Source organism: Pseudoliparis swirei, chromosome 13 (assembly GCF_029220125.1).
Source record: "Pseudoliparis swirei isolate HS2019 ecotype Mariana Trench chromosome 13, NWPU_hadal_v1, whole genome shotgun sequence".
Classification (NCBI taxonomy): domain Eukaryota; kingdom Metazoa; phylum Chordata; class Actinopteri; order Perciformes; family Liparidae; genus Pseudoliparis; species Pseudoliparis swirei.
The window spans coordinates 18,987,768-19,003,101 of NC_079400.1; the positions used below are offsets into that span (position 1 = coordinate 18,987,768).

The window sequence follows — 15,334 nt, forward strand, 5'->3', positions numbered from 1 at the left end:
CACACACACTCTGATGAGTACACACACACACTCTGATGAGTACACACACACTCTGATGAGTACACACACACTCTGATGAGCGCACACACACACTCTGATGAGTACACACACACACTCTGATGAGTACACATACACTCTGATGAGTACACACACACTCTGATGAGCACACACACACTCTGATGAGTACACACACACTCTGATGAGTACACACACACACTCTGATGAGCGCACACACACACTCTGATGAGTACACACACACTCTGATGAGCGCACACACACACTCTGATGAGTACACACACACACTCTGATGAGTACACACACACACTCTGATGAGTACACACACACTCTGATGAGTACACACACACTCTGATGAGCACACACACACTCTGATGAGTACACACACACACTCTGATGAGTACACACACACTCTGATGAGCACACACACACTCTGATGAGTACACACACACTCTGATGAACGCACACACACACTCTGATGAGCGCACACACACTCTGATGAGTACACACACACACTCTGATGAGTACACATACACTCTGATGAGTACACACACACTCTGATGAGTACACACACACTCTGATGAGCGCACACACACACTCTGATGAGTGCACACACACACTCTGATGAGTACACACACACACACACACTCTGATGAGTGCACACACACTCTGATGAGCGGTGCACTTATCAGAGTGTGAGTAAAGAAACGAGTTTCTGTTCCTCGACTTTTGAAACTTTTTTTTCGCGGACCTCGTTTGTGAAACGATCTTATCCTCCATCCTGACCTCCTGTTTCCTCTACTCCGTCATTCCTCTTCTTCTTCTTCTTCTTCTTCTTCTTCTTCTTCTTCTTCTTCTTCGTCTTTGTCTTCTTCTTTTTCTTCTGTTTCCTTTCTCTTCTCCTTCTTGTTCTTCTTGTTCTTCTTCTTTGTTTTCCTCACTCTTCCTCCTCTTCGTCTTCATGACCATTAACCTCTCCTGATCTTGAGGTTTTTTAAGTTGAGTTATGGACTGACGGATATCTCCTCATGAAGGAGAAAACGGATGAACTGTTCCTTTAATAAAAGACACTGCAGTTTGGTGAGACATTGGTCGAGATCTTCTCAATGTTCACACACACACACACACACACACACACACACACACACACACACGTCTCAGCCAGTGACCTCGCCGTGTCACCGTCTCAGGTCAGCTGAGCGCTCTGAGGCCGAATGATCTATGGATCTGTCAAAAAGAGTCAAAGGAAGGGAAAGACGGAGAGGAAGGGAGCTATTTACAGACCTGAGGTGTGTGTGTGAGTGTGAGTGAGTGTGAGTGTGTGAGTGTGTGTGTGAGTGTGTGTGAGTGTGTGTGTGTGAGTGTGTGTGTGTGTGTGTGTGTGTGTGTGTGTGTGTGTGTGTGTGTGTGTGTGTGTGTGTGTGTGTGTGTGTGTGTGTGTGTGTGTGTGTGTGTCTGTGTGTGTGTGTTTGTCTGTGTGTGTGTGTGTTTGTCTGTGTGTGTCTGTGTGTGTGTCTGTGTGTGTGTGTGTGTGTCTGTGTGTGTGTGTCTGTGTGTGTGTCTGTGTGTGTGTGTTTGTCTGTGTGTGTGTGTGTGTTTGTCTGTGTGTGTGTGTGTGTGTGTGTGTGTGTCTGTGTGTGTGTGTGTGTGTGTGTGTGTGTGTGTGTGTTTTTGCTGTGAGGAATGTCGATGTCTGACCTTTTTTGTGCTCTTTGCGTTTGGTTGATTGACCTGGAAGACAGACCTGTGTAGGCTGGCTTCACTCTAACACACAAACACACACACACACACACACACACACACACACACACACACACACACACACACACACACACACTCACACACACACACACACAACCCTGGTGTGCCTCTTATTTAAAAGAAAGAAACAAGTTAAAAACATGCCGTGCATGTTCTCTGAGTGTAATACTTCTTCTTCTTCTTCTTCTTCTTCGTTTTCCTCACTCTTCTTCATCTCTTCTTCTTCTCCTCTTCTTCTTCTTCGTTTTCCTCACTCTTCTTCTTCTCCTCCTCTTCTTCTTTTTCATCTTCGTTTTCCTCACTCTTCTTCTTCTTCTTCTTCTTCTTCCTCCTCCTCTCCTTCTCCTTCTCCTCCAGCCTCTTTCCCAGCATCCATTTTCTCCTCATCTCCTCCCTGCTCGTGCTGCTGTGATTGCCTGTCTCCTCGTGGCCTGATGCCCAGCCACCACTGGGTAGCATTCCTCACCCCGAGCCAACGGGGGAAAAGAGGGATTGAGGAGAGAGAGAGAAAGAGAGAGAGAGAGAGAGAGGGGGGGGGGGAATGGAAGGAATGACAGAAAGAACCACAGCAGGGTCTCCTTATATAGAGTGAGATGTTGTGTGTCTCTGACCTCGCTGAGCGACTCCTTCTCCGACACAGAGAGCGTTGAACCGCTCCGGCCTTCAGAGGGAAGGTGAGTTATGACGCCGCGCCGCCACCGGGGTGAAACATAAACGACTTGCTGAGGAAGCAAAGTGGACTCCACCCTCCGGCTCTTATTTCTCCCTGAGCCCTTGGGTTCAAGTACGTCTTGAGGCTTGGGAGCAGCGCGCTCTGAGCAGGCCAAGACCGTGCGTGTGTGTGCGTGTGCGTGTGTGTGTGTGTGTGTGTGTGTGTGTGTGCGCGCACGAGTGGCATCTTCTCTGGCGAGTGCTGGCAGATGTGGCCGTCAGACTGCGGGTCCAGAGGGTGAGGGTGAAGTTTGGCTTGTTGCTGCACAAGAGCCACGCACACAGGCCTTTCTCTCCTCCTCCTGGGTCGGCTAATTTGAAGAAGAAAAAAAAGACAGAAAGTATGATTTAAATGTTAAAATGTAGCCACGCCCTTTTGTAACGCTCGTGAAGACCTCAACACAAAACTCACCCGTCGGCCATTTTAAAGCTTTAATGCGTGTTCTAATTATCATAATATATATAAATAGAGACGTATTGTTCGTAATATTTTTCAGTTTTGTTTGTTTGGGCGCTTTTTGTCATCTTAGGACTTCTTTCCTCCTTTGATTTAGTTCTTTCTCAGCATCTCATGTGTACAATACTCCACTTTAATTCAGTATAAAGTACCCAGGCTGTTTTCCTGCAGCACGTATTGACGACTAATTGTTAAATAACAATAATAACTTCATTTATATCGCACCTTTAAAAATAAAGTTTACAAAGTGCTCTACAGAGAATCAATGCAAAACAAATAGAATAGTAAGATACAAATATAACATTTAAAAATAAAACAAAAATTAAATAAAAGTCACGATCTTGTACGAAATCAAGGCTACGACGTTTGTTTTATTCCTTTTTAAAAAGCAGGTGTCTTTTTTAAATTCATTTTTAAAAATATTTTATTTTCACAATATTTTCACAATGCAAGAGAACATGCAGAGCATATGAAACACATTAAATAGAAAATTACACAGCAAGTTAGGAAAAATAAAATAATAAAATACACAAGTACAAAATTAAAAGTAAATAGATAAAAGCATGTGTGTGTTAATAAACAGGTCACGGAGGTAAACCCGTGACGTAAGGGTCAGGTGAAGCGCCGCGTTGATGGTGTGAGTCTTCAACGCGTTACGGTCCGCCTGTCGGCTATATTCACGAGCCTTATGAAACACTGAGATCCAACCACCGATATCTGGAAGTATTTACAACGTGGTATAATTAGATCAGCGGCTTCAGGCTGCAGTGGAAAAATATTCACAGCATGAAACGTAATGACAGAGAAAGGAGGAGCAGAAGAACCAGCCAGTACCACACATTTTAGGATAATTAGAGAATGGAAAAGGCAGTTATTTGTTTATATTCCCATCGGTGTTTTCCTTCAGCAAATGATTAATTTAAGAGTTCAGGAATGTGCGTTCAGTGTTTAGTCTTGGGCTGTGACCTCTGACCTGAGCGGGTCACCAGAACAACTCTGAGATCCATCAGCTTATCTCAACTACCCGGCAGCGGCAGGACCGGCCTCCTCGTGAGCCGACCTCCATCCATCCTTTCCTCCGGCAGGAGCCAAATTCTGCAAACAGGAGAACTACTTTTTTATTTTTTTTCATCAGCTTAGACTCAGACCGGCCGAACAGGCATTTCCTGTGGGTGGGACTGGGAGCAGAGACATTCTTGGGCCAGGCACCTCCACTTCCTGTCTCTGTTAACGCCGCACTGAAAGACGTGCCGTCTGGACCGGCTCTCACTCCGACTCTCTACTGGCTGCTATCCGCTGCTCACGAAGACTGAGTCTAAATTTAAAGATTACTAATAAACAAGAGTTTAAAAGTGCAAAGGGCAAAGTCTCAGAGGCCAGATAATGAGAACAAAACAACCCGTGGAACTAATGCTTTGATCTGAGGCAAAGTATATATATATATATATATATCAATACGTATATATATACGTATATATATATCAATACGTATATATATATACATATTTATATATATATATAATAATTATATATATACAATTATATATATATAATATATAAATACGTATATGTATATAAATATATATATTTATACATATACATATTTTTCTCAGCATGCATTCACAGATATAAGCTGTGTGTTTTCACACCTCAAATCAGGAAATGTTTTCTGGTGTGTGTGTGTGTGTGTGTGTGTGTGTGTGTGTGTGTGTTAAATGCATGTGTATGTGCACCGTAGGTGTTGGAATTGGGGTGGTCATCAATGGGGTCCCCCAGGGGGTCAACAGCTGCACCAAGGTGTTGGTCTTCACCAGCTGGACCTCTTTAGAGGAGGAATGTGTGTCTTTAAACCCATACACTGTAAATGTTACATCAACAGTCATTCAGATACTTTACTTCAGTAACATTGTGTAAATACACAAATAAAAGTATGAGCATAAAAAAAACCTCTGCAGAATCCTATATAATCATCTATATTATATTACTGGACTATACTTACTAATACATGAATGTGTAAGCGTCCCTTTAATCTTGCAGCTGGAGCTCATTCTAATTACTTCATATACTGATGGGCAGCGTATCCTATAATAATACATCTCACATTATTTGTTGATTAATTAATTGACAAAATCTACAAAATATGTGTGTATTGTTCTATAAAATAATAGTAGAGTAGAAGTTTGTATAAGGTAGCATATAATGAAAATTACACTTCAGATGTTCATGCCACAGAAGTGTTTCCCCCTAAATATCTGTTTGATTGTTTATACTGATATTATTTCCTCTGTTTGATATCTTTCAAAAAATCCCCAACATCCTTACATGTTTACATTTCCTCAGCACATGTGTGATAGCATTCAGGAAGTGATGTAACATCTGTGTTCTGAGAATAACGACATGACAACCAAAATAAAACTATACAGATGTATTGAAGTGTTCGTCTCTGCTGCCCCCTAGTGGCCCATCAGGAACACGACGACCCAGAGAAGTCCAACGACAACTTTTAACAACATTTTGACTCAACTCATGTTCCACTTTCAGTTCTCTTCGTAAAATAATTAACTATTTATTTAATACAGGTTTCTCTGCTTAAAGAAAAAAAACAAAGGATAAAAAGAAAAGGAGAAGATGGTCCCAGGTCCCCCACTGACCCTCACTAACTGAGCCCGGGTCCCCCACTGACCCTACCTTAAAGAGCCCGGGTCCCCCACTGACCCTCACTAACAGAGCCCAGGTACCCAACTGACCCTCACTAACAGAGCCCAGGTACCCAACTGACCCTCACTAACAGAGCCCGGGTCCCCCACTGACCCTACCTTAAAGAGCCCGGGTCCCCCACTGACCCTACCTTAAAGAGCCCAGGTCCCCCACTGACCCTAACTTAAAGAGCCCGGGTCCCCCACTGACCCTCACTAACAGAGCCCAGGTCCCCCACTGACCCTCACTAACAGAGCCCGGGTCCCCCACTGACCCTACCTTAAAGAGCCCGGGTCCCCCACTGACCCTCACTAACAGAGCCCAGGTCCCCCACTGACCCTCACTAACAGAGCCCGGGTCCCCCACTGACCCTACCTTAAAGAGCCCGGGTCCCCCACTGACCCTCACTAACAGAGCCCAGGTACCCAACTGACCCTCACTAACAGAGCCCGGGTCCCCCACTGACCCTACCTTAAAGAGCCCGGGTCCCCCACTGACCCTCACTAACAGAGCCCAGGTCCCCCACTGACCCTCACTAACAGAGCCCGGGTCCCCCACTGACCCTACCTTAAAGAGCCCGGGTCCCCCACTGACCCTCACTAACAGAGCCCAGGTCCCCCACTGACCCTCACTAACAGAGCCCGGGTCCCCCACTGACCCTACCTTAAAGAGCCCGGGTCCCCCACTGACCCTCACTAACAGAGCCCAGGTACCCAACTGACCCTCACTAACAGAGCCCGGGTCCCCCACTGACCCTACCTTAAAGAGCCCGGGTCCCCCACTGACCCTACCTTAAAGAGCCCAGGTCCCCCACTAACGGTGCCTGGTCCCCCATTGATTTGGGCTTGATGTAACAGTGTTTTAATATGTTGTCCTCTTCTTATGTTTGAAGAAATAAACATTCATCTGTGGGTTTATTGAGAGATGAGGAAGATATCTATCCAAAGTTAAATATTCTATATCCAGATAAACCATGAACCAACTTTGTTGACACTACAAAAATAAAGGACAAGACAACGTTTGTTTCAAGTCGTTCTCAAACTGTTCTCAGTTGTAGTTTATTTAATTAATGACTAAATGCAAAACACTTCCCTTCTATAAAAAAAGGTCAGAAACAAACGCAGACAGCTGTGAGGACAGACGGGTCTTTGGGTCACGCACCATTTGTTTTCTTTTGTACTGCCAGATGATTAAAAAGGAGAATTACAACAAAAGTGACTTTCAGGTGAAGAAGATGTTGAGAGAATTGACTGAATTGTGTGTGTGTGTTTTTGTGTGTGTCTTCATTACCTCGGTTGGTTAGGTTTTAAGAGATTCTCAATTATAATTGCACAATGTGTGTGTGTGTGTTTGCAGCCCAATTAATTCTGACAGTAAATTTCTGCTTGTCACATTTCATTGGGGCCGCGTCACAATATAACTGTAGTGACGAGAGTCGACGGTGGAGTTATGACATGGTTTGAGGTCTCGGGTAACGCTGCCGAGCAACCTGAAAGTCAACGTTGTTGTTCTCGATGACATCACCGGTCTGAAACACGAGCTGGACGTAACCACTGCAAAGTTCATCGACAGCTCCACTCTGTTATGCCACAATGGACAATATTAAAGTTTATGAAACAGAATAATTCATGAATAAATGAGTATAATGTTCAAAAGGACCCAAATAACCTGTTGTGTAGCATTCTCAAAACATCTTATTGATGGGTTTGTTCAACTCATTAAAATAAGAACACGAGAATAATATTCCTGAAACATCAGCTCAGTTACAAAGTCATGTTTTTGTTTCTTTAAGTTATATTTACTCTACAATTATCCATTTCATATTTAGTATTGGCCACTTTGGTGTTAACAACCAAACAGAAGGACATGAAGACGACTCTAAACTGGAACTCCAATGACGTCTCCATTTGACCTCTGACCCCCCTTGAGACCATCTGGAGCACAGGGACCCTTAAAGTGAACCCAACAAGACCTGGACTGAGTTCCACCACGAGGACACAAAAGAAAGGATGCTGAAGTTTGAAATATGCGAGAGAAGAAAAAAAGCTGTCGAGAGAAAGAGGGGGAAATAGAAGGAGAGAGGGAAAGAGACGGAGAGAGGGAAAGAGAAGGAGAGAGGGAAAGAGAAGGAGAGAGAGAGAGTTCTGGGTCAATAAAGTTAACTGATAAACAGTAGCTATCGTTTAAAAAAAAAAAAAAAAAGAGAAAAGAAAAGAAGTCTCACTTCTGATGAGCGCTGCTGGCTGAACCGACGTGAGGGCGCCGATCCGCCTGAACGCCAGAAAACTGAAGAGGACATCAGAACCCGTCGGGTTTAGAGCTCAGTATGGTGGCCCTCGACCAGACGGCGTCACCTCGCGGACGCCATTCCTCTCGGGGACGCACGCGGCAGCAGTTCAGCGAGCGCTCAGCAGAGCGGGGCTCTACGAGGGGCTCCACGAGGGGCTCCGCGAGGAGCTCTACGAGGGGCTCTACGAGGGGCTCCACGAGGGGCTCTACTGTGTCAGTGCCCAGCGGCTCCTTAACTCCACACCGATGAGCGGAGGAGGCGTGGAGCAGATTAAAGGTGCAGTCTGAGCTGTGATGACTTACAGGACTTGTGTCTTTTTGTCCATAATGCTAAAAAAAACAAAAAGGACGAAGAGATGAGGAACGCCGTCGACTACAAGTACAATTCAATTTACCACTGTTTATTTTTTTAAACAAGAAAGTTGCTGAGAGATGCAGCAACGCGTGGCTGCGGTGACGCTCTGTGTGTCGACAACACTTTTGAATACTTGTAGCGCGTTGACTAGACCGTCTTCGTAATGATGTCGACGTCACTATGAAGAGGGGGGGGGGGGGGACGTCCTCTCCAACCTTCCTCTTCTCTTTGGAGCAAGTGGCAGTTTGTTATGTCTCGTTTAAAAAAACAAACAAGTCATACACCCTAAACCGAGAGCAAGAGTCCCACTAACTAAAGTGATGATTCAAATAAAAGATAATAATTCAACATGGGAAGAGTTTGCAGTTTGGCGCAGACAGTCCACTGCTGGGGGGAGCAGCCTGATACTTGCTCTGATTTTAAGACTGGGAAGGGATGTATTTTTGGAAACCGGCGCGCCTCTGAAAACATGGACCAGCGGCATCGCCGACACTCGCTGTGGAGGGGAAGCAGAGGAGGGCTTCAGCATTTTGTTTAGGTTGTGTGTGTGTTGGTTTTTTTGGGGTGGGGGGGGCTCAGTCCAACTCGATGGGGCTGCTGTCCTCCTGGGCTTCTTCGCCTGTGTCGTCCTCCTCGCCCGACCCCATCAGGCTGTTCAGCAGGTTTCCTGCAGGACGACAGTCATCGTCACGCTGTGCATACAAGGATACAAGACACTGGACAACATCACGCCATGCAGATCCGTAAAAAAAAAATATATATATATATACAGGACTGTCTCAGAAAATTAGAATATTGTGATAAAGTTCTTTATTTTCTGTAATGTAATTAAAAAAACAAAAATGTCATGCATTCTGGATTCATTACAAATCAACTGAAATATTGCAAGCCTTTTATTCTTTTAATATTGCTGATTATGGCTTACAGCTTAAGAAAACTCAAATATCCTATCTCTAAATATTAGAATATCATGAAAAAGTATACTAGTAGGGTATTAAACAAATCACTTGAATCGTCTAATTAACTCGAAACACCTGGAAACACATTTTCAAATGTTTGATTTTGTTTTGCTGTTATAAATCTTTTTTTTAACTTGGTCTGAGGAAATATTCAAATTTTATGAGATAGGATTTTAGAGTTTTCTTAAGCTGTAAGCCATAATCAGCAATATTAAAAGAATAAAAGGCTTGCAATATTTCAGTTGATTTGTAATGAATCAGAAGAATTGACATTTTTGTTTTTTTAATTGCATTACAGAAAATAAAGAACTTTATCACAATATTCTAATTTTCTGAGACAGTCCTGTATATTAGATTTAGCATTTGAAAAGGGAAGGTTTAAACATTTGGAGAAACACACACACACATTGAGTTTCTTGCAGAGTGTGAGATGAGAGGATTCTCTCATGTCGGTAGTGAAACGTATAGAGACCACCCATCGCTGGAGCCAGCAGACAGAAGCTACGGGTCCCCCAGGGTCCCCCAGTCCAGTGAGAATATTTAGCTCCATATTTTCCTTACAGACATGAGAGGAATCTTCCATCTATCGTTTAGCAAGAAAGAAAATGAGCATTTCTCCCAAAAAGTCAAACTAATTATTTAACGCCTATAATAAACCGTCATATGTCGATATACGCGTGTCTAACACGTTGCATGCAGCACACGTGATCTGTAACACCTGAGGGTTTAAAGATGTGATGAAACAGTGATGAGATCATACAGGGAGCACAACGTTAAATTCAGAGTGCGCTCTGCCCGTATGGACAAAGTCTTGGTTCTCTCACCTATCAGTCCTCCGTAGGATGGGGACTGTTTAGGTGGAACACCAAAGAAAACCTGTCCTATTCTGTCGAGATACTGAGGCGCCAGGAGGTTGTCCGAAGGAGGAGGAAGAGGAAGACAGAGTTGTGAATAAGACAGGGACGCAACAGAAATGTCTCCGGCTGTAGTTCTGTCCCCTCTCTAGTCGAGAGTGAAGGGAGGGACACATGCCGGTTGTTAAAGAACACACTGTTACGGATAAACCAGCCAAACTGACACAATACTGAGAGAACAGCCTCGACTGACTCAAACATAAACATCCTGCTTACTTACATTTACAGCTATATAGGCAAATATCAGTTCAATAAATATCAATATGCAGTTCCAGAAACATAAACAAAAGGAAAACGCAACACACAGAAAGACCTTATTATTACTATTATTATTCAGTCACATGGTGAATTGCAGCTGCAGTCCCGTTACTGAAGTTTAAACTTATAATGTATGTGAATAATGGGAGTAAATACCTGGGCATCCAGGCGTTTGCTTAACACTCACCTCATTATACATGGGGTCCCTCTTCAGGGAAGGCTGATATTGCTCGCATAACACTGTGAAAACTGTTAATTTACCCCTAAAGAAACAAAGAGAATGAGAGTTTTTAAATACTGTACATTAGCAAACAGACAGTGGATGTAGAGGAGAAGAACGAGCTCTGCAGTATGGAGGACTTAACATGTCTTAAGTATCAATAAATAAATGACTAAATATAGGAATAAATACTTAAATAAATGTATGAATAAATACATACAGGAATAAATACATAAATGCTTAAATAAATGTATAAATAAATACAAGAATAAATAATTAAATGCTTAAATAAATACAAGAATACATAATTATAAGTTATACCTAAACAGGATATTATTAAATAAATATATTTCTACATTTCTTCATTTATTTATGCGTGACATTTATGTGTCCTTAAGTCCTCCATAGTGCAGCGGCTCAGACAATGTTGTATATGTTATCCTACATGAAGTCTCGTTGTCTTTGTTTACATCGTGTACACAATTTGTCAATTAAATGTGATTAATGCCGCAGTAGGAAGTCAATGCGCTAGCTGAGGTGTCGGTAGTTTTACAACAGAAGACATCGAGGTCATCATAATAATAATAATAATACTACATCTATATGGTTCCTGTGCGTTCACACAATACATCACACTCACCCATCCACTGCCAGCAGCAGAAACCAGATAAAGTTTAGTAGAGGCTGGACGAAGGGAGGGCCCTTCTCTATGGACGGGTGTTTCTCTGTGTACGCGCTGAACACTACAGACGCGCCATTTTTGTTCTTTAAGCAGAGGAACCTGAAGGGTGGAGGAAAAGAAAAGAAATAAGGACAGAAATATATAAAAAAGGGACGGCGGGTAAAGACAAAAAGGAGAAGATGGGGAACGAAAATGTGACACAGAGGATGAAGGAAAAGAGAAAGAGGCAGTTCAAAGAAGCCGCTGACAGACGATGAATACGAGACACGCTGGGGAGGACACATCAGCACCCAGACAGACCAACAGAAAGCTCAGATTACAGTCGCCAAGTTGAATCCGAATCCAACATCGGAGGCGATTTCAACTTCGCGACGACAGCAAAATCAAATATTGCCGTTGGACTCACTGTAGGACGGCCTGCGCCACAAACATGTCGACCTCGCTGCGGAAGCCCTGTGACGACGAGTACTCCACCAGCATCTTCGCGCAGCTTTCGCCGTCAGAAGAATGCAGGAAGTGGTAACGAGACTCACTGTAGTTTTGCTCTGGAGACACAAATGTTCCTTGTATTCAATCCTTTAAAAAAGTTAAGACATCAACTTTCACGCAGGAACACGGCAGCTTGGGAACACGATGACTCTTTGGCGGACAGAAGACCCCGTTAACGTAGAGAAGCTGAGCCTCGTCTCTCCTGCTCAACTGGGAACCGGGGAGGAGCGCAGTGACCAGAGGAGCTCTTCAGCCTCATGGTTCGTGTGCAGCAACATTCCTCCGTCACACACACACTTGGATGCATGTTTTTATTTGATATTTTTTAAACATTGTTTCACGATGAGGCCACAAGGGCGTTTTTTACGCCTCCGTTTGCACTAAGCATCTCTTCCCTGTTTACCTCTCTGCATGCAAGAGGGTAGATGTGCCTCAAAGTCACATTTGGGGACCCTCCCCCCCCGAAAGGGGCGGGGTTTCGAGGCTGCCGTCTCCGGGCGTTACGCACTGCCACTTTAAGACAGCCTGCTGATTCCACATGGGCGGCCCGAGTGTGCCGAATGTGTTATCTTCTACATTTAATGAACTAATTAAGTTATTAATTACCTTTCCACAAGGTGACAGCTAGCAGCTGGTGTAGTTTTGGGTGACCCAACTTGCCGGAGCCTCCTGTGGACCATTTCAACGCTCTGGACACAAATGCAACTCTCTCTGGAGAGTTTTGGTCCATCCGGCTGAACAGCTTCGCCAGGCTTTCTGCAACAATCACAGATGTAAACACAAACAACCCCAACAGCATCAGAGGAAGTCATGTCACTGCCCCTCCTTGTAAAAGGACGTCTTCTCAGAATGTTTAAATGCTGCAGTATCAGACTAGAGATGTCCCAAACAAATCTGTTACTATTGATCGTCCTCTCTACCGCCATCTGCCTGATGGATCGTGGAGGTCTCCATCGTGGAATATGCCTACTATGAACTATTCATACTCTCTGTCACATTCATTGAATGTATTTAAACTCTAAATCTGTCCTTCTGGTCACATTACATCTATTGTTCTGTCCATCCTGGAGAGGGATCCTCCTCTGTTGCTCTCCTGAAGGTTTCTTCCCTTTTTTTCCCCCTGAAGGGTTATTTGGGAGTTTTTCCTGGTCCGATGTGAGGTTTTGGGGCAGGGATGTCTATGTGTACAGATTGTAAAGCACTCCGAGACAAATTGGTAATTTGTGAAATTGGGCTATACAAATAAACTGAATTGAATTGATCAGGACATACTGTAAATAATGTATATTGTTTAATGTAGAGATTATCTTGATACATGTCAACATTGACACTTGTTAAGCAATAGTCACTTCCATAATATAGCTGAATATTGCATCTTTCAGGTGCAATAGAAGGGAACATTTCTCAACCCCGCTGACATAGACATGACCGTTTCACACAATAAGAGGACAACAGTTATAAAAGCACAACATACGAAGAAACTATCCAATCTTACAAAAATATAAGTTTAGCACAAGTAGTCTATTAGGGGATTCAGTCTCTTTTAACGGCTCCCACTTACCTAATATTCCGTCTTCAACTTTTGTCTCAGATTTCTCCAACACCTCCAGCACCAGCATGGACAGGTCTGCTGCACTGTTTTGCTGGAGATGATAAAACACAATTAAAGTGTATCTTTAAATCCATATGTTCAAAAGAATTGGGTATTTTTGCAAAAGCGATTGGGGGACGGGAGCTCAAGCTTACTCAAAATGAGCAATGATGAATTCATCACTCAACTTAGCAAACTGACATCTAACCATTTAAAACATGACATCACTAGTGCCCTATCTGGAGTGTTTAGCTACATAAACAATGTGCACACTTTACATTGACCCTAAGCTAATCGAGCAGACATCTCGAGGAGCATGTACCTGGTTATAGCTGAAGAAGAGTAGAGCGCCATTGTGCATCAGCTCCCTGGCCTCAGCATGTTTCGCCTGTGACATGTACCTGATGGAGGACAGGTGTGTTAGACACGAGCATCACCCAAAGACCCGCATTGGACAGCAAGACACGAAACACGCACGCTGGCTTTACCTAGAGATCCAAAACAAGCTGTCAATGTGAAATGTATACAACAACTTTCTTGAAGACCACACTTCATCTGCAGCATCGTTTTCCTGTACGAGAGGATTTCAGGAGATAATATGGCAATTATAAACTGTTAGACAATGGCGAATAAGTAGAAGGTGAACTAACTCAAACTCTGAATCCGAAGGCGGATTTATAACTTAGCATATTCTTCACTAAACTATGCTTCAGGCAGAAACAGTCAAATATATACATAAATATACCAGGCAGGAGGAAACATGTGTAACGTGAAGCATCATAGTCCGGACCACGGCGGTGCAGTGTGCGGCTAGCTGGCTCGATGCTAACACAGCTGGACAGCTTCTACACACATTAAAAATGCAGTTACCCGCTATATCCTGTTAATTTAGGATTACATGCCAAGTATACTTTCCACAAACGCGTTGACTGTCTTGTACCAACAGGCCCGTTAACTCTGCTTCGGCCATCATTAGTTGTGTTGCTAAAACACGTCGCTAGCTAGCTAACTAGCGCTAGCTAGCTGGCCGTTATGCGATCTTTGATTTGACAGGACGACTGTTCACACAGAATCACGGACCACGATGAGTGGGCGGGTCCTCGGTGAGTTCAGCCAATCACAAACGGACAGGCGCATAAGCAAGGTTGACAGTAGAAGGATCTGGAACAGATAGGCCCAAAAGCCCAACTGACAGCTACAACTGCACCTATTACCACGAAACGAAGGCTTACCTAAAAAATAAAGTCCTGTACATCTGATGTGCTTCATAATAATCTCCTTTTTCTACGCTGGCGCGCAGTTTTCCTTCCACCCTCTGGACGCCTCCACGGTTTCTGGCACTGGAGCACCTCAGAGACTCCTGCTCCGACATCGTTGCTCCGCAGCAGCGCTCGAGCCAAGTGCCTCCAGTGGGGAACCGGAAAAATATAAACAAAACAGACCCTCCTCGCTCGCCGTAGCCGGCGTGTTGCGGTTATTCGGTTGGGAGGAACCACACACGCCATGAAGCCTTGCGACGGCAACATACATGGGCCCTGAAGGCACCATATCATAAGGGGTTTTGTAAAATAAAGTTTTAAAAACATGGGACTATTTTTCGTACAATTTTAGCGGAATTCACACCGTAAACCACGATTAATGTCTTCTAATCAAAAAATTAAGGTGATTTAGAAACGCGTTCTTTATTCAGCATGGCATATTGATGAGATGTAGGGAGAGCGGGGTAATGTGATACACTTTTTACATTTGCTCCCCTCTAGGCGAGCTTAAATGATATATTAGTAAAACGTACACATTTCCCATTAATTCAGGATGTTACCTCGCAATGTACGTTATCAGAATGTCTTTTGGACAAAGGGCAGTGAAAATATGATTGTTTAAAAAAAAGTGGTCTTGTGTCTCACTTTACCCCAGCTTAGGGGTAAAGTGAGACAGA

The 15,334-nt window shown here is 43.7% G+C and overlaps 1 protein-coding gene across 3 annotated transcripts; it reads right to left on the reverse strand.

Moving 5' to 3' along the window:
- Positions 1 to 8,310: 8,310 nt before the first annotated feature.
- Positions 8,311 to 14,793, reverse strand: get4 (guided entry of tail-anchored proteins factor 4). 3 transcript variants are annotated; one of them, XM_056430199.1, is made up of 9 exons: positions 14,631 to 14,793; positions 13,721 to 13,799; positions 13,369 to 13,450; positions 12,414 to 12,563; positions 11,725 to 11,863; positions 11,277 to 11,417; positions 10,604 to 10,679; positions 10,069 to 10,141; positions 8,311 to 8,952 (listed from the first exon to the last, which is right to left on the reverse strand). In XM_056430199.1, exons 1-9 carry the CDS (start codon positions 14,768 to 14,770, stop codon positions 8,861 to 8,863), a joined length of 972 nt encoding a protein of 323 aa, XP_056286174.1. In that variant the 5' UTR covers positions 14,771 to 14,793; the 3' UTR covers positions 8,311 to 8,860. The 3 variants fall into 3 exon arrangements, with proteins under 3 accessions (XP_056286174.1, XP_056286175.1, XP_056286176.1); XM_056430200.1 differs by lacking the exon at positions 14,631 to 14,793 and adding an exon at positions 14,301 to 14,399; XM_056430201.1 differs by lacking the exon at positions 14,631 to 14,793 and adding an exon at positions 14,144 to 14,254.
- Between the last annotated feature and the right edge of the window lie 541 nt (positions 14,794 to 15,334).